General features: G+C 43.6%; 1 protein-coding gene across 4 annotated transcripts in view; it reads right to left on the bottom strand.

Moving 5' to 3' along the window:
• The window catches only part of DPYSL2 (dihydropyrimidinase like 2), a 77,322-nt gene that overhangs the window by 33,160 nt on the left and 18,076 nt on the right, over positions 1-26,086 (bottom strand). For 2 of the 4 annotated variants that reach the window (XM_048512212.1, XM_048512213.1), the window contains exons 2-3: positions 15,099-15,187; positions 11,030-11,214 (exon numbers count right to left, since the gene is read on the bottom strand). In XM_048512212.1, coding sequence (XP_048368169.1) covers positions 11,030-11,214; positions 15,099-15,187 — 274 coding nt within the window. Of the gene's footprint in view, positions 1-11,029; positions 11,215-15,098; positions 15,188-23,358; positions 23,768-26,086 lie in introns of those variants that run through there. The other 2 variants (XM_048512215.1, XM_048512216.1) reach the window with 2 other exon arrangements.

The following is a 26,086-nucleotide window of genomic DNA, read 5'->3' as shown; positions in this document are numbered from 1 at the left end:
AAACAAAGCATAAAACATTTTTTTCTAATTCTTGACTTAAATCATTTATCTAATGTTTGAAATCAGATACAGATTAGGAAAACAATACACACAATGACAACTGCAAAATGAATTGCAGATGCAACAGCCTGCTGTTTACCTCTCCCTTGTACTTGAATCCAATGGGACGCTTTATGTTACATTTTGTTTTCTATCTGCTAGATTCAATGCATGGTCTCCCTCCACCCCCTTTTTTGTTTTTTTAGAAATTGGATGAGATTCAGGAGAGGGAAGGGGGGAGAAAAAACAGACGATGAATCCCAAGTCTAAGAATGTGATCATTGTACCGCAGGGATCTCATGGGCCCACGCTGCCTTTGGTGAGCCACTGATTTTTTGTTTGCCTAATCAGTTCCAAAATACAAAATGACTAATAACAAGAGGATCCAAAAACATTAGACAATAAGGGGATTTATCTCCAAAACAATGATTTGTTACTCTTTACAACTGCCAACATTGTAAAAATAGCCACTCTACAGAGAAAAGCAGATTGATTCTCACCCTGAGAAGTACTTTCCTATGTTTTCAATTCAGTCTTACATCTGGGAGGGGGGGGGGGGTCACTAGGATAAAAATAAAACCAAATGGGGGGAAAAAAGAACAAATCATGAGGGGGTTATTGTAATATTTTTTTAATCCCGCAGTTAAGGCCCATTAAAGAATGTAAAACTGTAAACAGATAAAAGTGATCTAAAAACCAAAGGGAATGCTTTGGAAAAGCTGGTGATGTAACTGGAGGCAGTGTTGACAGGCGTGAATGTAAGAAAAGATGCAAAAGGCCACCCTTGGTTCTAAAACGCTTGGAATGTCTAAGAGTGAAAGCACTGACCACCACCATGCCTTAGCTCAAGCCTGAATCTCCAACTACTATTTCACTGGCTCTAGAACAAATGCATTGGGAGACTCTTGGCAGCTCCAGAATGTTCTTCCCAACTACGTCCCAGTCATCCTAGAACAGATCCGGACAAGTGGAGACAAGCCGAGAGCCCCCATGAGCCCCCAAGCAAATAGTTCACCTGGGTCCTCCCCATCCGACCACAGACAGACTCCAGGGGAGATGTGAGTTGCTCTCAACTATAAATTATTTTAACCATCTTTTACCTACACAAAATTCATTTCCACAAAACTGTTTAATTACTTGGGTTTGTGTTCATTTCAGTGAGTACACATTTTAAGTCCTGCAAACTCACCCTGCCTAAAGTTTAGGCCAGATTCATGCGAGGTGTGGGTCACAAGGGAGGTAAACAGAAGAAAGTTTAAGAACCACTGATCTATGGTAATAAAATAATTGGCCGTCTTTCCATCTGTCCATTTATGGCAGCCATAACTAATCAGATAATAAAGCTAGGAGACTCAGAATTGGCCACCAGCTTCAGGACGATTGTGGGAGCTCGGGGGCCAAAACTGAAAGGCATGAGAATAGCCTGGTCCATTAAAGACAAACCAGACTTCCCCACCCTTCTGCCCTGGAATCCACAATGGAAACAGGCAGCCCCTCCAAGCGGCAACTATACTGCCCCATGCTCCCAGAGAGGCTTGCAAACCAAAACAGCCTCCCTGCCGCTGACAAACGTCTATGGCACTGAATCTGAATTGGCTGTAGCCAGTAAACATATGAAAAACCAGAAGGAAGCTAACTAATGTTGGCTCCTCCCCTGGCCTACCCCCAATGCTCGGGCGGCGAAACTCTGGTGCAGCGTCCCACGCCGTACCCCAGCACCAGGGAGGCCGACAGCAGGTACGTGGCAGCAGTTTCACACTTCTGCCGGGCTAAGTGCTCTGGAGAGGACATTTCTACCAATGGAAGCCTGTACTCTCCCCCCCCCCCCGCCCCGTGGGGATGGGGCTCTAAGGGTCTCTGCGGCAGACATAACACATCTAAACTGAAATGAGGAGGTATGATACTATACCATCTAATGTGCCATCATGCATAATTTTAAACTGCTAGATTGCTACATTTAAAATATTTAAGATTGCATTTATATGTGGATTGTTAGCTGCTCTGAGCTCATTTGGCAAGAAGAGCAAGATATAAGTTGAATAAATAAAATAACAGTACATGTTTGAAAACTAGCCACTAACCCCAGGATGATGGTAGTTGAAGTGTCAAAAATAAAGGAAATCAGAACATCCCGGGTCATGTGATCTTCATGATGAGCAACATGGAATAAGAGAGTTTTTGATCAACCTGTTATGTGTCTCTAAGAATATCCAGATCCTCAATCCACCATGGAAGGTTGCTGTTGGATGACAAACTCTCAGTCAGACCCACCTTACAGGGTTGTTGTGCTGATAAAGTGAAGAATGGGAGAATCTCCCAGTGAAGGTGCATGGCACATAAATTAGCATACTAGTGTGCATAGTGGCTAAGACAATAAGCTGCGACTCATGAGGCCACAAGCTTCAAATCATATCTCAGCCATAAACCAATTAGGTGACCTTAAGAAAGCTGATAACTTTTGACCTCAGCTACCTATCTACAACATGGAAACTAAAATGTTGGCCTACCTTACAAGGTTGACCTATGCAAAGTGCTTGGCATTCCTAAAATATTACATAAAGACTTTAAAAAGAAAGACAACACAAAACAAGTGAAATTCTGGAAAGGAAGAATTGGGATTGTGTTGAGAATGGTTAATGAGCCAAAAGGTAAGATCCTGCACATTGCTGGGGGGTCCAACTTCAACTGTATCATCTACGGCAATTGTATGCCACCAAAGAGGCTCAAGCAGCTCATCTTAACAGCAGGAAGTCAAAAGCCCGTGTTTGTCTTGTACTAAGAACGAAAACTTTATGATCTGGGCCATTTCATGGAACGTTGGGATTAAAACGTCATTATGCAAAGCACATAACAGCGGTTGCTTCTTTTGAAAGGATGCCAAATCCTTCTCGTCAGATTCAGGGATGGGCGGGGGGAGAGAAATATCTAGGTCAGCCATCCAGATGCCTCTGTTGGGGGAAAGAAAAATGACAGTAATGATGCCATTTCAACACTCATTTCTCTGCTAAACGCAGCATTCCACTGCTGTCCACAAGGCAGACTTTCTTTGCTTCCCTTTGTTAATTATTACCATGCAAAAATGTATGTTGAATACGCCATGTTCCCTTAGAATCTGATTCACAACTACATCTACCCCACAAATCCCATCATTAAACAAAAAGGTTTTGTGGTCATTATTCCCATTCAGATGCTTCAGCTATAACTTCGTATCACTTTTCATTTAACATCTTGAGATGTTCTTCATTCACAACCCTTTTGTTCTCAGTCCCCTCAACGTTTCAATGGTCATAAGTGTTTTCACTCATTCATAAAGCCCATGGTTATGACAGAAGCCTGGGAGTGGGGCATGGAGACAGCCCCAAAATGGAAGAACCAGCCATTCTGGCATTGAAGGAGTGGGAACAACCAACTGCAACGTATAGGTCTTATGGGTCAACTTCTTCCTTTAATTGAATTGTCACTCTCTTGAAGATTGCTGCACTCAGAAAAGGAAAATATGGTGGTGGTCCCTGGCCCAAAAGATGTCCAGCTTGGCAGGGCTTTTTCGGCTTTTGTCTCAACCTCGTGGAACATGCTATCCAGTGAGACCTGAGCCTTGCGAGACCAGATGCAGTTCCTCAGGGCTAGCAAGAGAGTTGTTCCACCAGCCACAGGAGTGAGGCAGCTACGTTTTTCCCCATCTCAGTTTCCCCCTCTTCTATTTTTCACCTTCCTTCACCCTCTTTTCTTCAGTGTGTTCAGTACTGCATTTTAATGAACTGCAACCATCAATGGTTGAAAAGGGCTTATATGTTGTTTTAAGGTGATTTTATTGTTTTACATAAAGTATTGGAAGCCGCCCTGAATCCGTCTCAAATGTGTTAATGTTTTGACATTTGTCGCCTTGGGGACCCTATTTGGGTAGGATAGCTGCATAGAAATACTTTAAATAAATAAATATCACATCAGCATTGTGTTACAACACTATTCACAACTGGACTGGCCTATGTGAACAAGGCAATCCAGGAAGATAAATGACTGCTGCAGTGAAGTGTGGAAAAAGACCAAGAATAATTCAGGCTTCGGGCAGATTCAATTATTTCCCTCTCTCGACCAGATAATGGGATTAAGAGAATGCAGTAAAAGGGTCCAATGCACAGAATCCTCAAATTTGGGGCCAGGTGTGAGAAAGATAGAAAACAGAGAGGTCAAGAATTCGAGAGACAGTGCCAAGGACTGCAGAGGAGACACAGCAGGAATATAACAGAGGAAAGATCCCCTCATAAGGTCTGAAATAAATCCTTCGGCTTCCTAGTTGTCACAGATCATGGATTTTTCCAGTCCTGGCTTGCTGTTTTCTATATATACATCTATACCCTCAAAGTAGGCACAGCCCTCATTTCAAAAGGATTTGTGCTTTGAAGTTCAAATCTCATTTTAATTTTCAAGTAAACCTAGGGGGACCCAATTGCTTTCAGCCCCAAAGCCATTTCCTCCAAGTCCACACTATCTGTTACAGGATTCAGCAACAGACAGTGTTGCCAACTCTGGATTGGGAAATTCCTGGAGATTTGGAGGTGAAGCCCAGAGAAGGACCTCAACAGAGTACAATACCAGATTCTAGCACCCAAAGAAGCCATTTTCTCCCAGGGATCTGATGTTAGAAGTCTGGAGATAGGCTGTAATTCTGGGAAATCTTCAGGCCCCACCTAGATTTTTGCAGTTTTAACAACAGACCAAAAAGTCCTTGGAATATGTCTGTTAAAATATGCTATGCTGCAAACAAGCTCCAGACTTTACTATAGAAATGAAATAAGACAAATTATCTATGGTCTGCCCAGACATGATCTATAATATTTTTTAAAAATACCATCCTCCCTTTTTCAAAAGGCATTCTTCGTAATGCTTCCTCTCTGGAAATCTTTGCGGGAATCGAGGTGGAAGTCAGAAATATCTTATCATCCTCGGCCAGATGCAAAAAGAAAAATCAATCTGATGTAATGCACAGAGAACAGCTGTTTCCTTCTGGCCTAATTGGCAAGTCTTCTACAGGCTCAGTGGACTAATACTTTCATCTATCAAGAGCCCCCACCAGAATCCCTGTCTTATTGTGATACACAAAATTACACCAGCTAGAAGAAACAACACTGGAAGAATTTGGATGAGGCAGGAATCATGACAGAAAACAATTTGGCTTTGTCGGCTTCATGTTAGCTATGTTACCAGAGTCCCTAAAAGTCACACTTGACACACCATGAAGGAAGAATCATTATATCCAAATGGTCCACCGCTTTTTAAATGCAGATAAAGGCCAAGGGAGGGAATCTCAATTGCAGCCACAGTGAGAAAGGCTTTATCCCACAGATACACACACACACACACTTGTGACCTTCTCAACAACTCGTATTTGCATGGGGGGGGGGGCACAAGTACCCATGCAGAATAAATAGTGAAGTGGGAAAGATATACCCCCTTTCCTCCTGCCCCAATCTCATTTATTAGCCCTTCCTCGAATGAGCTCAACGTGGTGTTCACAATTGTTCCCACTTTGGTGGTTACTGTATCTTCCGAACAACACCTTGAGGTAGGTTAGGTTTCCACAATGTAGCCGTGCCAAAGTTATGATGTACCCTTTACAACATTGTGGGGGTTTGAAACCAGGTCTCCTAATCCAACACTGCAACCACTACATTTCATAGTCTTCCACTTTAAATGCTTTTTGACATTGCATTTAGGAAAAGAAAAAAAATGCCTTCCCAAAATCCAGTCACAGAACTGCAGGTGACATCTATCAAGCAAATCTAATTTTTAACCCTAACATTCCTGCAAGACCGTCAGGACATTGATCTCAAATTCCCATTATATCCTCATAACAACCCATTCAGGTAGATTCGGCTGAGGGGGAATATTATAAACTCAAAGTCATCCAGCAAATGTCATGACTAAATAGAAATTGGAAATAGAAATTATCTTCCAGATCTTAATTCTCCATTGTAGTCCCTGCAGTGACTTATTGCCTAACAGGTAGTTCCATCTGTGGATGTCTATTTGAATAATACTCATTTAAATGACTGCTAAATGAGTCCTCATGTTTAAGTACTTTCCCCAAAAATTATTAACACGTTCTGTTTTCACCTCATTCATCTTCTCATGTTAAGATCCTTTCAACATACATTCAGCTACTTTTTCTACCGCAGAATTTTCTTCCTGCTTCGTGTTTCATTATTCTCCCTGTATCTTTACAGCACCACAAAGGTACTTTAAAAATGCAGAATGTATTCGCTATGGTATTGGGCTAACGCAGTCAAGTTCAAAAGGTAGCCAACTCCCCAGTGGCTGTACTAGAAAGCGCTCTCGTTTGCAGTGATTTTAATTGCTCTGAAGTCTAATAAAGGAGAGGGCCATGAAATTCAACACAGAGAAAATCAACCAATTATTTCACTTGAGGATGTAAGACACAGTGAAAAAGAATAGATTTATCAGTTTGAACTGTCAAGATCAAAGGGAATCATAAACATTGTGTTGAAAGGGACTAGCCTCCAAGTCCTGTCTTAAAAAATGTTTGAAAAACCTGTATCCAGAAAAACAATAAAATCAGGATATTTTACTCATGTGTTAAATAAAAATGCACAATTAGAAATCTAATTATTTGTATATGCGTATTATTTGTATATGTGTATTATTTGTACATAAATACAGCTGCCTCCATAAATGTATGACAATGGAGGAAAATATAAGCTGATGTGCATCTGCATATGTTTACCCATTGCCCATAATTAGTCCTGGATTCTGCAAAAACATACACAACTTGCAACATTCTGGCAATAACCCAGATACAATCATTTGCATATCCGCATACCTGGAAACCACAATGTCACTCCGAACAAAGTGCTAACATATGGATCTAGCCTATGAACTCATTTTATGATGGAATTCCAACTGCATAGAAGTTTTTTTGCATGACTTCACACATTAGCTTTTTCCCCCAACTGTGGGATCTGCAGGAGCACTAGTAACTGGAAACCATTATCATATTAACTGTACATATGCAATAAAATATTTTAAACAATATGTTCATTTTAAAAGGCAAACTGTTAAGCAGAGCTTCTTGCTCAAATGTTACTGTTAGAATTAGCTTTGATATAATAGCAGAAATAGCATTCAGAGAAAATATATTAAGTGCCTTGTGTTTTGCGTAAATATAGCTTTATAAGTAAAAGGGAGAAATGTTTTAAATGTAACTGTCTGAGAAAAGACAGAATGAAAAGTCTGGACTTTGTTCTCTAGATTGAGAAGTTCAGAAATGTTTAGTTATGTTCAGAAATGTTTTTTGTATAAGAAAGTCAATATGCCAATTAACAGCATTTAATTGAGTTTTATAACGATATGACTTGACGTTTTGTCTTTCAGTGCAGAGGTTATTATAGGGGGTATGGGTTTGCCTACAAGAATGACACCATATTCTTCAAAGATATTCTAAGTTTATGTGATTTCCTAATATGGTAGTTCCTGTGACTTTTGTTTGTTAGCCAAATGACCTAGAGTTATCTAGAACAGGGGTAGGGAACCTGCGGCTCTCCAGATGTTCAGGAACTACAATTCCCATCAGCCTCTGTCAGCATGGCCAATTGGCCATGCTGGTAGGGGCTGATGGGAATTGTAGTTCCTGAACATCTGGAGAGCCGCAGGTTCCCTACCCCTGATCTAGAATGATAGAGCATTGGTTTACCATGATCTTATTGTATATCAGCTGATGATGATGAATGCGAAAATCTCTATAAAAGCAGAAGTTCCAGTTTAGTCTTTGCTCTTTCCAGTCTGGACCTCATACCAGATAGGAGAGGAACCACCGGACTTTAGAGTTGGGCTTCCAAGAGGCCGTGGGACTGGGTCCTTTCCTGGCAGGAGATCTTTTGGATTCTTGATGGGACAAACAGCCAATAAGCTGTATTGCTGCTTCCTGCTTTTTACAACAGGAAAGAAAGACTGCTGGGTAAGTTCCAATGTCTGGGGGAAACTATTGTTAGTGAGATAATGATTGTTTGTATTTTATTCATATTTCCTTAGAAATTTGTTGTATTGAAGTTGTTTATTTTTGTTTGTTTCCTTTCTGATATCACTCAAGTAAATATTTATATTTTAAGTCTTTGGAGCTATTGATTGATTTGAATCTGATAAGCAGATGGGCTAACAGCTGGACCCTATTACCTGACATTTTGTGGTAAGCACGACCTTCTGTGGCTGCCATTTTGTGGATGGCTACACATCCTGCAGCAGCCAGTCTAAGATGGGTCCACTTCTCTGTATCTGAATTCCAAAGGTGCTGAAAGACTGGGGACCCCTGATATTATTAACCCATGGAAAAAACAGAGGATGAAATATTGGAGAGATATTGCATAATTTGGGCTAGAAAGGGAGTTCAGATCAGACTTCACACCAGACTTCTTATGTTCAGACCGCAGAAAATAAAGGGGGTTTAAGCAGTTGTTTAAACAACTGTCTTATTAAACAAAATGCATACCCCCAAGTCAGTCTGCAATGGTCAGCTTTTAATAACTGATAATTTTAGAAATATTTACAAACTTCAGGAACAAAAAAGACAACATGAGACACAGAACTTCTAGACGGTTTATTTACAGTTCTGTATTCCATGACCACATTTTAGAATGTATCCATCAAAAGGGAACTGAAATTATTCTGACTGTGTGTACTGTTCAGAAAAGCAAATTCTGTACAAGAGAGTATAGCTTCTAGACACCTCCTGATTAGAAGCATAGTCAGAAAAGAGGGCCAATAACAAAACTGACAGCACTAAGATTTTAATGCTAGACTGCAATTTAAAAAAAAAACCTAGAATGCTTAAAATACATTTTTTAGAACATTTCTGCAACTTCTTCCTTCTATTTTGGGAAACAATGGCGACTCACCGAGGAAGAGGCAGTTTTGTTGTTACAAGAATGCTATCATTTAGCTAAGTAGCAAACAGTCAGACTTAGGCAAACCTTTCAAACTTTTGAACTCATGCAGATCTGATTCATCTTATTCTTCCTATTGCTCCACTTAAACAGTACAAACATTTATTCCTATGTTCTAAACAGAATGTGCACACTTTCCCCTGGCACCTCATGTTACTGCCCGAACTTCAAAAGGAGCATGGATCACTGCCAAAACAGAGATGCCAAATGACACATTTCGAGAAATCATGTTCAATCTCCACTTCTATGCCCTTGATATGATTTGAAGGCATATTAAAGAGCCAAGATTGAAGTCTGAAGACACCCTTAAGCATTAAGCAGCAAATATGGGTCAGGACACTGAGCTGCCGCTTCTCAGCTATGAAGTGGGGGGAACAGGTACCATTTGTAGGTCAGAATTAGTGAAATGAAAGGTGCTTCAAGCTTGCTCTCCTCCCTGAAAACCCACCAGCAGGCTGCTTTTTCTTTATGGAACAAGTGTGAACATCAGCTGTAGTAAAGCACTCCCCGGCGTAATTTCTCTCTGGTGCAACACCCAATCTCTTCACAGCACAGAAGCTATGGCCAAGGCTCCAAGTCCAGGCAAGTCTGACACTCAGTACACAGACAAGCCTTCAGACCAGCCTTTTTCGGGGAAAAAAAGAGATTTTATTTCAGTCGAGGTCTCAAAGCTTCACCTTTAGGGAAGCAAGATGCCGATCTCATGTAAGCCTGCCTGGAAGTAAATTCAAGTAGAATCAGTTAAATTTATTTAGAACATTTCTCCCCCATCTTTGGACCCAAAACTCTCAAGATATCCCGAGATGGTATCTTCAGAAACAGGGGTGGAAGTTAACATCTTTTAATGGCTCAAGCACTAAGGGCAGTCTCCTATATTCATCAACCCAGCAGGAACAGGCATTATCTACATAGTTTCATTCCCTGCCTTCCCATTTCTCCTCAGCACCTTGCCCCTTGCTCCTCAGTTGCCTTCTCTCACTCAAATCCTTCCCTAGTATTAAAAAAAAACCTGAAGTAAAAGTATTTACAGTCCTCCTGAAATACTTGTGAAGTATAATAAGATTTAAAACAGTTCCACTATCATTCCCATCTCCCACATATTCCCATTTTCTTCCAAATATTGCCACCTACAAGTTGCTATTTCCCCCCAATGGGTATTTCCCCCCCCCCCCCGGATAGCTTTAAAAAGGGTTTGGACAGATTTATGGAGAAGTCGACCTATGGCTACCAATCTTGATCCTCCTTGATCTCAGATTGCAAATGCCTTAGCAGACCAGATGCTCAGGAGCAGCAGCAGCAGAAGGCCATTGCTTTCACATCCTGCACATGAGCTCCCAAAGGCACCTGGTGGGCCACTGCGAGTAGCAGAGTGCTGGACTAGATGGACTCTGGTCTGATCCAGAAGGCTAGTTCTTATGTTCTTATGTTCTTAATACTGTGAGGGGAGTTTTCGAGGGAAAATGGCATGGGGTCCACTAAAGAGCACCTCTTTTCTTCTACCATTAGCCCCCCACCTTAGATATTACAGCAATCTGAAACGGGGGGGGGGAGGAGCTCTTTAGAGTGATCACAGATCAATCTCTCTGAGATAATCAACTCACATCTGGATTGTTCCACTTCAAACTGAGGTAAAGGGTCAACTAACCAAATCCTCTTTCTCCATAAAAATTTACTTCTTCCAAAAACGTGAATGTCAAGGGAAAGCATCTAAGCCCTGCTTCTTTTCTGAATTGGAAGGATTTCAGTATGAAATAATGCTGTTCTTAAATATTTAAGATGGAAACATTCCATAAATTGAGCTCCCATGTATCACCTGGACTGGAACATTCCAAACACAAGCTGACCACCTCAGTGAAAAGTATCCACAGTCTCAGAGCCCTGAGGCTTATATTTTCTGCTTGGAACCTTTAGCATTTTAAAAGGCAACTCAAACTCAAATCTTTACCAGTCTGAGAAGCCACCAGACCTCTTCCCTTCTATTTACAAGCCTATATATATTTTGGTCTATACTCTTAGATTGGATAGATAGGTCTTACTGATCATGGTGGTTCCTCCAGCCACAGCAGCTTTCGTTCCTTGGAAGAAGTCATCTGCAGAGGTTATCCCCTGGTCAGGCATCTGGAAGCGAGTGTGGACATCAATGCCTCCTGGGATCACCATCCTTCCATGAGCTTCAATAGTTTTCACTCCTCCAGGTACAATGAGGTTCTCTCCAATTTGCCTGAGGGATAAATGTCAAGCAGAGGCTGTTGCAAATGTCACAATGCACAGAGCTGAAGACACATCCAAGGATGCCTCTTATCATGAGATGTGGTTTTTCCCCAACCATATTTCTAGAACTTCCCAGCAATTAGTCCTGACCATGAGGTCATCTGCTGTAACTGACATAGTCCTCAATTTCATCCCTCTGAAAAGGACAGAACAGTGGCATGTAATCAACTCTTTCCCACCTCATGCCTCAAGAACTGGTATTCTCATCATGGAAGACACCCAGTGGCCATGCTGGTCTCCATGACAACATAAACACAAACACAGATCTGTCTAACTGGCTATGAACTATGGAAAATCACAACATAATGCAATGTTGTGGAATCCCATATTCTAGACCAGGGATAGACAACCCCAAGGACACATGCCAGCAGTGGCACAACAGACCATTTTGCTTGGCAACCATGGCCAAACTCTGTCCAAACAACCAAGACACTGCCAACACTGCTGCTCCACCGTTGCAGCAGAAGGGAGCAGGTATTTGGCCAGAAAAGAATGCCTACCACTGTTATAGAAGTGCATGCTGAATGAATCATTTAGCAGACTTCCATGCTGCCTCTCCACAGTCCTCCTCGAGGCAACTTACAATGAAAGAATCTATTGTTTCTTAACCTATCATTTGCCATATGTCTCCATGTAGCACTGCAGAACCAGACTAGAAGCCCAAATTATGGAACTGAAGAGATCGTTCACTGAATTCTTTTGGTTGTTCTCTGAAAAATGGTCTGAAAGTATGGTGGAATCATTTGGGATTTGAGCAGTAAAGTGAGAAAATGATTATAGCAACCTAAAATGTACATGGCTGTGATTTCTTCTAAGGCAAGCTTTAGAGCTGTCTGTCATTCTGGTATTACCTCTAACTGCTCTGCAAACATCAGAGTTTAGATCTGTTCTATATGGAACCGTACATCCCACATACACAAAACTGTGCCTGTGCCTATGTTTGCTGCCAAATCACAGCTGAGGACCAAAGGTAGCTCATATTTTAAGACAGTGCTAAAACATGGAAACTGTCCATAGCAAATTACAATCAATTACAAGCCTGCTGCCAACTCCTCCAACTTCGAATTCTGAGTTAAAGAACAGATGTGTTGAATGTGTAGCCAAGTCAGGCACCAATCCAGGTGCAACTTTCATCTGTTCTTTCCCTTCCCTGAAGAATGTTAGCCCTAGGAAACCATACCTCTTAATATAACAGAAAGCATGAACTGAAAAGAATGGACTCCAAGTTTAACTCCAGTGCACAATATGGGGAGAGGGGGAGCTATCCAACTGACTTAAACTGGTTGAGTGTGGGGTCAAAGTCTCCAGCTTAGAATGTAAGGGCTTCATTAAGAGCTAGTTCAGACTAGCTGAAGGGTGATCGCACCCCAATGATTTATTTCCCCAGAATGTTTTTAATAACCCCAAAGAGTTTGAAGAGGGGAAAAATAGGTGAAGAGGCACAGAATAACACTATTTCCTCACTGATTCAGGTTGGTAAATAGAGTGGGGTTCTGATAATGCATCAGCATCTAGGCCATGCTACACCATGCGTTGGTTTGTGTTTCAAGTAGCCCTCTTACAACCCACCCTTAACATGCTCTGAATCAAAGTGCACAGAGAGCAGCAAGAACAACAGGCTGGACCTAACCTCCATCTACATGCAATCACAAACTCATGAACAGGGTTTCGACCAATTAAAAGTACGCATATAAGCTCTGCCTCTTGATCACAAGCCCTGGTTGTCTATCACTCCTGATTACAAGGGAGGAAGCATAGATGTGAACACTACCCCCAACTATAGGCACTGTGTTCAAGAGTTGGCAATTGCATTTAGGCAGAGGATGGGGCAACAGTGGCAGCTCCTTTTCTGGTGCACAAATGGCCAGTAGAGATTTTCTGTTTGCACACAGTCTACATAGGAAGTGTTCTTCTGTCAGCAAGTTGGCCCCAATAACTTCCAAACTTATGAGGCCACATGCATGACCCTGGAGTTTCAGGATTAGAACATTAGATAGGCCACAGAGACAGGAGAAGACTGGGCTGGATCAAGAAAAGGTCCCTAGCCCCCTTTTTATTTACAAGGGTTTTACAAGTCCAGTGGGAGGCATTTAGTCCAGTGGGACTCTTTAGTTTGGAGAGGAGACGGCTGAGGGGGGATATGATTGAAGTCTATAAAATTATGCATGGGGTAGAAAATGTTGACAGAGAGAAATTTTCTCTCTTTTTCACAATACTAGAACTAGGGGGCATTAATTGAAAATGCTGGGGGGAAGAATTAGGACTAATAAAAGGAAACACTTCTTCACGCAACGTGTGATTGGTGTTTGGAATATGCTGCCACAGGAGGTGGTGATGGCCACTAACCTGGATAGCTTTAAAGGGGCTTGGACAGATTTATGGAGAAGTCGATTTATGGCTACCAATCTTGATCCTCTTGATCTGAGATTGCAAATGCCTTAACAGACCAGGTGATCGGGAGCAACAGCCGCAGAAGGCCATTGCTTTCACATCCTGCATGTGAGCTCCCAAAGGCACCTGGTGGGCCACTGCGAGTAGCAGAGAGCTGGACTAGATGGACTCTGGTCTGATCCAGCTGGCTTGTTCTTATGTTCTTATTTGAACTGGGGATTAGTACAAGGGGGAGAAGAGTTAAAAAGTCATTCTCTGTTCTCATACTGATCGCCTGATGGCTTCTTTTGTTAAAAAATGGTCAAATCACACATCTGGAATTCTAACCATGGAGTTCTAGGATGTTGTTTAATTTGGCCCTTGGAAAGAAAACAGACAAAGGGGCACTAGAAGTGACATTGGAGATCTTTCTCTCTCATGTTACTCTGAAATTACTATTTTGTTTCTCATTTTGTGTATTTTCCATAGGTGCAGTTTTGATAAAGAGTCATTATTTTCTTTTGGTATATACAATACTTATTTTTTTAAGAGAGACAATTCGTTGTTTTTACACATGTGCAGAATGTATGCAAATTAATTCCTTTCTCCACAAACAAAGGTAGGCCAGGATGGTGCAGGTCAAGTGGTTGGTTTTGCAGAAAACTTTGATGAGATCATTATTTTTTAAAGAGACAGCATCTCAAGCCCTCTGTGAAAGGAGCACCGTAAGGCGAAGTCACTGTTGGGGCTTTCCCAGCTATTGGAAAAATATCCAGTTGGTAGCCAAACCTCAAAAATTTCTGCCTGCAATTCTCGAGGAATGTGTTTTGATCATGACCAGCACTTACTCAAAATGCTTGCGGGTGTTCTGGTCTTCCCGCTGGTTACTTACTATCTCTTTTAATGTAAAGATCTCATCATGCGTAACAGAAGATCAGGATGCAATTCTGTCAGCCTGATTAGCCAATTTATTGACTGCCTTATTGATAGGGATATTCTGCAAACAGCATCAAGAGCGTACAAGAGACAATCAGGAAAAGGAACACAAAACTTCATTCATTATCATTCCCAACCACTCATTCCATGGGAAGTAATCTGAGAGTAGAACAAACAGGCATCCTTAACCATCTTAAGGAGGTGGCTTCCCTGGGCTGCCAGAAAGGTCCCGGTAACAAACCCCTAAATAAATTTATCAGCATTTACAGTATGATTCTATGCATGTTTATACTACACTGCTAAACTCTATAGCATTTACAAGTGTGAATAGAATCACAAATGTTAAAACTTATTTTCTTTTTCATTTCTCCACTGTTTTAAAAAAATAAGCTCCAGATATCAAGTTGTGGGGGTGGGGGGACATTATCCTTGCTATGCAAGCTGAGATATCTTTTGCAAGGTGTTTGATAATTTTTTGCATTCCCCACATCCCACCCCTTTATAAAAACAAATGCCAAAGGTACTTACTTTATCAACCCATCTTCCATGTAAATGTCTGCATAGAAAGACTGGTCATCATTAACTATTTTACCACCCTTGATCAAAAGGCGATCACTCTGAAACAAAGAGAACATCACACAATACATAATTACCATGCGAGGAAGCTGACAGTGTGCAGTGCCAGATTAAAAAGAGGAGGCGGAAAGGAAAAAAAAACTCTGAATTATTCACAGGGTGTTCCACATAAACAAATCAAGCACAGTACTTTCAACTGGAAAGATGAAATGGTACTTCAGAAATGAAGGCAGACGCCTTTCATCATCTTAACTGTCAATAAAGTAGAAATAAGGCACATTCTCTGCTTCTTAAAATAGGAATATTCATTCTATGTCATTTATTGACCTGGTTTTTAACAAGCTATAACCGTTCAAAGAATCAGCCATGGATAAGCTGCAAACACCACTGTCAATGAGGCAAGCTAACAGCCTTCCATAAAGGATTATTTTTAAACAAGTTTGTAGACCAAACTTCCTAAAAGAAACCCACAGAAGGTTCAAGTCACCACTTGGCTTATTTGGAGGCAACTGCAGTCAGGGAAACTAACCAGAAGTCTGTTGCCATGGGATTCGCAACACAAACAAGTCCTTTCCGCCCAATTCTAGTACACTTCCAATTCGGTGGATACTTTCTCCACCTATTTTATGGATCTTCCAACACAAATAAATCCACATTCACTTGTTAAGCGGAGGCTTCAAAATGTAAGGTATTTCACTCAGATGAAAATGTTCAGGTAGAAGAAAAAACTGAAATTTCTATAGCAAACCAGCCATCAAACTGTCTTCATAGCAATAATTGAGCAGGAATGAGTAAAGGAAAAAGTGTTTCTTTTGCAGTTACTATAAACTGTCTCATGATGGGGAAAGCACATTTTGGCCGATTATGTACAAGGTGTCTGCTGTGAAGGGGGCAAATATTCATTGTGGCAAGATCTCTTGAATGGTCATTATTTCCTTGAGCCCCGCTTTCACTTTCCATTCTCACCACGGCAAGCAAAACCACTTCTAACACAATTTTAATTTGCTTCACTGCCAGAGCAGGACAGATTTACTAGTGAGCACAACTTTACCACAGACATCTTCTCTCCGCCCACAACCAGACTTCCCCCTCCCTTGCACTGCCATCCATGCCTTTTCCCTTGAACCCACTCCCTTCCATGTTGCTGGCTCCTTCAAGTCACAAAAAAGAAGCTTGCTAACACTGGCTTCACCGAAACATACTGACTTCTAATTCTCATGTTGATATATCAAGACATCAATACAATAACAGAGAGAGTTTGGAAATAACAAGCCTCTCTGTCCTCCAGTAGCAGCAGGAAGTGTGTGTGTACAGGTGGAGGGGTGGGGAGAACATCAGTTCTAAGACATGGTCCTCTTCTTCAGAACATATGTTGGGAGTGCTTTGATTGTGTGTTCCTGCATGGAAGGAAGTTGGACTTGATGGTCCTGGTGGTCTTTTCCAGCTTTATGATTCTATGTGGTCCAGGGAATTGCTTTGCCTCTTTCATTGAGTGGGGATAATTTTTGGAAAGGGATAGAATGTCAATATAAGTGCAATAACATCAATATTGATATAAGCGCAGTTTAAAAGGGCTAAGCCAGCAACTACCAAGTGTAACATGATCTGTGCCTTTAAGAATTAGTTGATGGGTGGTGTTAAGGGAACCATGTTGATATATCACCAGGCCCAGGAGAGTTCTCTGCAGAAAAGCTGAATGGCTAGGAGGGAATGCCTCCTCATGTGTAAACAGAGAAATGTGAGGAGACCCCCCCCCCCCACTACAAGCCACTGAGAAGAACCCCAAAGAAAGTGTTCCATGCATAATGGGCCTTTTACGCATTACATTTAGAATCCCCTTTCTTCCATATGGAACATTAGGTCTTCCATCCAGACACTGACCAAACTCAAACTGCAAAGAAATATTAAACCATTTCCAAGATTGCTATTAACAGGGATTTATGAAAAGGAGATGGGATTCCGCTTCTCGGGAAGGGTCATGTCTTAGTGACAGAGCACAAGCTTTGCATGCAAAATGTTCAAACTTCTTTATACTGGGGAAAGCCAGTGAGAGCAAATGATACTGAACTAGCTAGACCAGGGGTAGGGAAACTGTGGCTCTCCAGATGTTCAGGAACTACAATTCCCATCAGCCCCTATCAGCATGGCCAATTGGCCATGCTGACAGAGGCTGATGGGAATTGTAGTTCCTGAACATCTGGAGAGCCGCAGGTTCCCTACCCCTGAGCTAGACCAATGGTCCAGAAGTAGAACATATCCAACATTCACCCGCCCTGCAAGGCAGGCTAGGCTGAAAGAAAGTGCCTGGCCCCAGCCCAACATTATAGCCACTACACTTCTGTGGTTCTTGCAGATTAATATGCAAGAGGGATGAACATCCCTCAGGAAACACATCTTTTTAAAACAGGTCAAAATTGAGATTCGTAAGGCTGCTTGCAGTAGGGTGATAAAAATAACTTTAGAACTAAAATCTCAGACACAACTTTCAATCTAGAGATTGAAGCATTGCTTAATCCTTAAAATAAGAGATGCCAAGCCCTCAAAGTCTCCCTTCCTGACCTCAAACTCCACCTCATCTCAAGCATGCAGGACCCTGATTAACAACAAGTTGTTTCAGGAGCACAAGGCCACAACCAAGCCAAAGATCCCTGAAAGATCAGGAATTTCAGCTGTGCCTACTGACTGATTCTGTATGACTGAGAAAATGGCAGAGGACACTAACCTCTCAGTCAGGCTCAGCAGCCACCCAGAAACACTGGTGGGGGAGGGGAGCTACAGGTATGAACTCTTGGGTCTATCCATAAGATAGTATAGGGAAGACATATACCTGAAGTCCTCATATCTGTAGCACAAGGGTGAACCTTAACATTTAATTAACTGTAGGGGCTGGACCTTAGTCCCAGTTGGGCTCCATATTTGAAGGCTATTTCTACCTCAACCTTTGATCCAAGAGCTCAAAGTTCTTCCTTCTTCCATTTGACTTCATAAAATCCCTCTAATCCAAGCTAGGCTTAGAGACCAGTCCAAGATCACCCAAGTGAACCTCAAATCTAAATGTACTGATTCATTTTAAATATTTTCTACTCGGCCTTTCCCCATGGCTCAAGGCTGCTTACAATACAAAACCAAAAATACCCAAGCAGCAGCAAATACCCAATTCAGCCAGATTTTCCTACTCTGATGCACCAAAATTCTCACTGCTATACCACAGTGGCAGTTCATAGTGCAAAGTGGTCCCTTTGTAGACAGTGGCAATCAGTGACAAAAAATGATATTGTTGACTGGCAAGGAGTGGCTGGTTTGAATTCATGCAAAACACTTTGCATGTTTTAATATCACTTTATAGTTAGCACCGACCTTTAGATACTGTCATACCTAAGAATTGAAACATCTTCTAGTCTGCATCTTGCGACATTAACATTTGTTTTTACTAAGGAAGAAAATACAAAAGACAGGCATTTATACTGCAAATTAGCATTCTGGACAGCACAGGTTTTACATTAACCACCCAAAGGTGTTTTTAAGGCTTTATGAAAATACCCTTAAGGATGAGAAAAGAAGCACATGTGGCAGCCAGGATACTCCTTTACCTCTCCAGAAAACCAACTTGCTCAAGAGGCCACGTGACCCCCGCCCCCAAGAGGCCACGTGACCCCCGCCAGCGTCAATGCCACTTAAACAGTGTAAGGGATATTTACATCAGTGCAGAGGCACTTATGCCAGTGATAGCAAGTTTATGCCAGCGCTAGAGAGTCACACACTTTTGCCAGTGCTAGAAAGCCACAGTGTCAGTGCTCTTACAGCACAGGAGCCCATGCCAGGCCAAAGGGGGCATTCCTGGGGACATGGCCAGCTTTAGTCTGCTTCCTGAGCCTTTTCAGTCCAGGAGTGCCCCCATTTGATCGCACAGCCTTACTCTGGCAAAATTAATGGTACAGCCTATTGAGTTGCATAGGCCGCTTTTACAGATGAAGGGGGAGCGTCGCGTTCAGCTTTCTGTCCCTGATGCAGAAAGCCTCTTTGGAGGCAGCATGGCTGTGTTATAGCTGCAATGCAACTACCCCCCCATCCCCAATTCAGGATTGTACTGATAGTTATATCAGAACCATTTTAAAAGAGACTAGCTAGTGAAGAGCTCATTCTAGCAGCTTCCCAATAATATAAGCAGCTAAATATCAATTACAAAGGCACACTGCACCTAATGCCATTTATTTAGACTCAGTATGAAAGCATCATAGTTGTCAGCATTTGTGAAGAAGACGCGAAAGGGTGGAAGAACCACCTGGAAAGAAAAAAAGGCTGAAATCACCCTTTTCTCTGGCATTCCACAAAAAGCTCCATTATACAAATTCAGACCGTTCACCCAGTCAGCGTCCTCTGTTCTTGCTAGAGTCTCCAGCTCTCCAGAATCAAAATCTACTGCCTGTTTCTCTTAATTAGAATGCACAGGGTTGAACCTGGGCCCTCCTGCATGCAAACTCGGTGCTCTATAGCTGTGCCACAGCTCCTCCATAATTTCCAGTCCACAATCACTATCCCATATAAAATGCTTATGACTAACGTAATGACTGCTTCAGTCTTAAAACGAAGTTAGATCCCAATCTTGTACAGATCTTCACTATGGAACTGGTGCCGACTCCAAATGGGATGCCAACTCCCTGCCCATGATGCATAAGATGAGCATCATCGTTGGTGGCTCATAGTTGGTGGCCCAAGTGGGTGGCTCATTGAAACATTACCCCAGCCACATTGTCATCAATACTGCATAGCAAATACTTCACATTTATATAGTGCCACTGGTGTTCCAAATCCTTCCTTTACTATGCAGCAAATCTATAAAGTTGTACTCAGGATGCTTTGCAAATGGGAGATTTGAACAAGGGACCACCTAGATCACAGTTCATTCTCTAAGTCACTATGTCAGAGTGGAGATGTGATAAAAAATGTGGCAATCCTGGGAATGAACAAGAAGACTAAATGGCAGGACTATGCTGGAAGATCAGGCGACCCTCCTGCCTGTCACTTCAGCACAATTATAATGGGCAGCCGCATCCACAGCCCTCAGTGGTGGGATGCCGCTCTGTTGCTTCCCAAAGGGCCTTTTGGCAGCACGGAGAGCAAAAAAAAATGCAAATAAAATCCCCGCTCCTGGAAAGCTCTCCATAGGGCTCAAAGGACTTGCATCACCCCAACTCTGGGAGGCACTAATGTCGGCTCCGCCCCCAGGAATGCCCTAGCCCACTCACCCTTCCTCACTCTAGGGTCCAATTAAGATGCCAGCACAGCACCACGGTGACCCAGACTTCCAGGTTTCACCAACATGGAGCTGGGGAGCAGTAGCCTTCCTCCTTTGCTGGGGGTAAGTGCTCTGAGAGGGTAAAGAACCTGCCACAGCGCTGTGCTGTTCCCCAAAGCCCTTTCGTCACCAACACTCTTCCAGATGGGGCTCTTACTAAGTAAAAAGTAGGACACCATAGCGCTGTAGATGCAAACTGGAATCCCCCTTCAAGGGGTATTACAACAACCCTGTATGGCAGGCCATACAGAAGTCAGAGGCTGACAAAACTGCTTATAAATTGGGTCTCTATATAGGCTGTGTCTCATATTTGAGACTTGATTCACAACAAATTAGGATTACAGAATAAGATACAGTTCAAGCAGATGAGCTGTCCAGATTTGCTTTACTAAAGTTGCAATCTCCAGCACACTTCTGCAGAAGCCCCCTTGAACTGACTTCCAAGTAAATACTATTTAAAAAGCTTATGCTACAGACACCTCTGAGAGCTGACATCTCTGCAGTGTCCTGGACATAGGCTACTATTTTGAATTATGAGGGCTACAGGGCAATTCTAAACAGAGTTACATCCTTGTAAATCCATTCAAGTAAATGGGTTTAGCATTACTTAACTCCATGCAGGATTGCTCTGCTAGCTGGTACTAGTACAGTAAAACTGGTAACATTTCAGGTCTCCATCACTGGTTTTCAGCTGCTAGATTGTATCCTGCAACTAAATGGTGACTTTTTAAAAAAGCAGGTTGCATCTACAGAGCCAGTATCATATTTTGGAAAACAACCAAGAGACAGGCAGGAAAACGGATAAGTTAAGAGAGAGAGAGAGAGACAAAAAGACCAACTAATCCAAACAAAATACTGTCAAGGAAAATATGTATACAAAATTGCAAGCACACCCACATGAAGCAAACAGCAGTAAAAGGTTGAAGGCTACTGGACAAGATCAGCTGCAGCCTCCATCCTGGCTTTACAATTCCCTGATTCTGTTGTTTGTTAGTCTGGGAAATGTTGCTACTGGCAAACTTAGCAAATGCGCTAAACCACAAGCTTTATTTATTTCTATTGTTGTAACACCATTAACCCTGTAGCATGTTTTCTAACCTACTAGCATTCTCATCCAGTCCACTCTCCTCCCCCTTTGTCTCAGAATGCTACTAGCCATGCATACGCAGTATTCTTTTTTTTTTAAGAAAAGGGGGGCGTTAGAAATTAATACACCACACATCATATGACTGAAGGACAGCATTACTGCCAACCAGCTACAGACCAACATTTTGCAAAGCTTTGCCATCCACATTTTTAATGACTCCCAAACTGGAATGGCTGGGAAAAACGCTAAATTAGAGAGATCCCACATAGTATACCAGATGGGTAGCAGCGTTAGTCTGTAGCAGCAAAATAAAACAGGAATCCAGCAGCACCTTCAAAGATAAACTTCCATTAATCTTGAAGACATCCATGGACTCCTGTTTTATTTTACATGCTTTGCCAATTCGTGAAATAAACCAGCCTGTATCAAGATAGCACTCTACGCTAGCCATTTCTAAGGCTTCCTAAACATCTATTCAGGAAGAGGCAGCATTCTCCTTCTGAATATTCCACAAGAGGCTCACAATGACAGATGAACCCTGGGCGTGTCTCACTGCCATATAGGTAAAGGAAATGAAAGTGAGGATGCTGCAGGGCAAACAACAGGAATATAGCAAATAGCATTTCCTAAGAAGATCTACGGCACCAGCTCCAACATGCTGGTAAATGGAGCAAACTCTGTGTCTGCGAATGTGTCTACGGCAGTCCAATCCCTCAATAATAGACGTGAGACTTTATGTAACTGTTCCCTTTCTCTTCCCTTAGGATTCCCTGCAGGGACAGAGAGGGGAAATTCTGAATGGCAAGACAAATCCTTTCAGAAAAGAAATAAACGCTATTGTGTCTGAACAGGGCTGGAAGAAAGAAGGGGGGTGTAGAGCAGGGGTCTTGTGTACCAATAAATGATCATTTCTGCGCTTCTAAACATAATCTTTTCCCCCCTCTGACTGGGGGAAGGAGACAGAAGATGGAGGAGCCCACATCTGCTCTTCTCGCCTGAGCTGCGCCATTGCCTCCTGGAAGAAAACCCGTGTCACTTGCTGCCCCGCTACCAAAGCTTTCTTTGTATGAGTAAAAGGGGTGGGAAAAAGAGGCGCCATAGCACCAGAAAGGGGGGGGGATCAACAACCCAGCCAAACCCTTCACTCCCCCCACCCCTTCTACTTCACACGCCCATGGAGGCAGAGGGGGGGGGGATGGAGCAACGCTCCCCACGCGCGTTGTGCCTGCTGCCCAGAGGTTTCCGTGCAAACGCGGCTCGCGCGGTGGGGGTCCGCTCCCCCCATCCCACCTGCCCTCCATCTCTTAAGAGAAGCCCATCCCCCTGGCGCAGCACGCCCAGGCAGGCACACGGCTGCCCACAAAAGAGCAGGGGCTGCTTAAGCAGCGCCGATCTGCAAGGCAGCAGCCGGGGCTTATGCAACCTCCTCGCCGGATCGCGCTGGCTGCCTCGGCTGTTCTGCCAGCATCGCCTCTTAAATCTGACAAGAGCCGAGGCAGCCAGCAAAGCATCTTCCCGGCCGCAAACACCACCCAGGGAAAGAGGGAGACTTCAGAAGCGCAGCCGCTGGCGCGACTTCAAGGCGACCATTGTTCCGCCTCCTGCAACGGTGCTGGCGCTTGCTTTTGTGATTTTTTTTTTAAATCGCGGGTTTATCAAACGCAACCTTGGCGCGATTGTTCTGCCGATGGCCACAGCCTGCGTGCACGCTCCCCCACCCCCATCCGCCCCCGTTCACTTCCCACACAAAGGGCTTGATCCCCCCCATCCGCCGCCCCCCCCCCCCCCCACCCGCGGCTGCATTATTTGCAAGCGTTCTGGAAACTCACCGTTATGCGTGGAATATTTTTCTTCCCCTGGTAAGACATCTCTCTCCCACACTGTCGGGAAACAGCTCCCTCGCGAACCAAAACTGCTTTCTGGATTCTGCTCTTTGCAGCAAATTAAAAAAGGCGGCTTTCTTTTAAAAAAAAAATGCTTTCAAAGCCACTAGCTGCACGGGTTTGTTTTAAGCCACTAAATGTGAAGGCTATTTTTTTCTAAGGGAGCAAAAATAATAACGAGCGTGCAAAGACTACTGGCTACAAAAAATTTTAAAAAGCAGGGCTGGAGAAAAAGCGCGATTCCCGTGCGTCGCCTTTCCTTCCCTCTGCTCCAAACCCAACCCAGTCTCCAGGCAAGAGAGCGGGGAGGAACGAGGCAGCGAGAATCTACACAGCAATCAAAGCCCGGGCACAAGGAAGCTCCGGCGGCGCATGCGCGGCCGGCCACGCCCATGCCTTCCATCGAGCGGGCCACCTTGCTCAGAGCCCGATTGGCTGCAGCCGACCGTGGTATGCAAATAAGGCCCGGCCGGCGTGCAATGGGAAGCGAGCGGAGCGGTAACATGTAAAGTGGCGCAATGAAGGAGCCACTCAGATTCACTCTCGGTGGCCGCTCCTGCCACCGTTTGGGGGTGGGGGGGGAGGCTGCAGTGTGGTTCGCGGGGCGGGGCTTCCCTCCATCTCTCGGCCACGGAGGCTGCAAGTCCCTCCGCCCCGCGGTGTCTTTTCGCCTGGGGTAATCGCAAAGTGTATTTGGTGGCCACGTCCTCCCCGGGGTCGTCCTCTCGCTGCGCAGCTTCGAGCGGGTGCGGCAACCCCTGGGATTGATGGACATCGGTTTGCATGGGCTCCCCAGCCGCCAGGAAAAAAATAGCCGCAGTCTTGTAAACCACTTGCCGCCTGCTTCCAAGCCCCTGCCCTGCCCACGCCTATTTTTGCCAGCCAGACACAGAGAGAGAGAGTCAGCAACGTCTATGCATTTGATCCTGCGCGGGTGGGGAGTCTCTGCTTCGGTAGTTTGGCTGGCTAGCAGCTGCGAGATGCTGAAGGGTGGGTTGTCTTTGCTGCAGGAACAGTGCAGACAGAATAAAAAACGTGGGCTGAGTTAAGGATTGATTTGTTCCCACATAGATGCCGACTGGGTGCATTGTTTGACTCCTCGGACAGCTTGCAGTAATCCAAAACCAGGGTAAATATTGCTCAAAATATTATAATAAAGGTGCTGAGGATGGAAGTTGTCTGTCAGATCTGGCTCTAAGCGTGATTGCAAAGTGTCTGGGTGCTCTCTGGTCTCCCAGTCTCCTTTCTGGCTGCAGTTGATGAGGGGGAGAAGTGGGCTGTCAATTGGAAATCCTCTTCCCTCTCTCTTATACCTCCCCCTGCTCCCAAAACAGTAGGTTACACACCCAGTTCAACGGCCTATTTCATAGTGCAATATTAAGCAGAGTTATTTACTCTCTTATAAGCCTATTGGAGTCGATGGTTTTAGAAGTGAGGAACTGCAGGCTAGCGCCATTGCAGAGCTTTAAAGGCAAAAGATGTTTGGGTCACTTTGCTGTTGCCTACTTCCACGTGGGCTGAGAGAGTTCTGAAAGAATTGGGACTGACCCAAGATTACCCTGCAGGCTTCATGTGGAGGAGTGAGGAATCTCCAGATCAGAGTTCCCCCGTGGCTCTTCAACTCTGCTTAGGGATGCAGTATTTGTCATGCCTTTGTCTCCATTTGCTGTCTAACTCAAATACAGTTTTAAAGGGGATATGCCACATTGAAACCAGGTTTTATACATTATAACCAGCTCAGATTCACACACACACACAATCACCACTTGTTTATCTTTAAGGTGCTACTGGACTCCGATCTTGCTCTTCTACTGCAGACCTATGTAGTTAATTACCTGAAACACCACTAAGGTCAGTTGACGGCCTCTTGGGTATTATCTTAGTTTGTCCTCTGATGACAAAGGGCACACTGAGAGAAATCCTGAGAGCTTATTCACCTGACTAGCCAACACAAGCTGTTCTTCAAGCATTTCATCTGTTTACAGATGTAAAGACATGGAATGGGGATTGCATTTGCTGACCCAACTCTGATTTCCACACATTAAAGATCTTATCTGTGCAGAGACGTGTGCAAAGCTCACACTCTATAAGCTATATTACAAAGAGAGAGAGAGAACACTCTATAAGCTATATTACAAAGAGAGAGAGAGAGAGAGAGATTGTGTGTATAGTTGATGTAACATTTTTCTATACGAGCACTGGGATGGATTATGTACAAGATTAGGAGGGAGGCCTGCAGACCTGACCCTGATTCCCCTTCCTCAATCCATTCACCAATTCAGCACCAGCACAGAGCTGTGGGACTGTGGACAAGGACTTGAAAAGTCTGGACATTCAGCTCAATCTGAATGTCCCCAGTGACAGGGGACAGCGCCATTGCTATGTCACCCCACAGAGGGTTTTCAGGTGGTGTGGGGAGGCAGTTAAAAAAAAAACCCAGCCACCTGAAATCTCTCCACAGGACTAAATGGAGTTACACCACCCTTTGGGGTGGCATAATTCCAAGGGCCTGGGTTCCCAGCCCTAAAAGCCAGGCAGAAGCTGACTAATGTCACCTCCACTCCTGGAAATGCTCCAGCCCACTCCCCCACATCAGCTTCCAATCAGATGCCAGAGTTCCTCCCTGGCTGTGGTACTTCCTGGTTTTGCCACAGAGCTGAGGGGCACTTGGCCA

This window comes from Sphaerodactylus townsendi, linkage group LG12 (assembly GCF_021028975.2).
Source record: "Sphaerodactylus townsendi isolate TG3544 linkage group LG12, MPM_Stown_v2.3, whole genome shotgun sequence".
NCBI lineage: Eukaryota > Metazoa > Chordata > Lepidosauria > Squamata > Sphaerodactylidae > Sphaerodactylus > Sphaerodactylus townsendi.
This window is presented reverse-complemented; position numbering and strand designations above follow the sequence as displayed.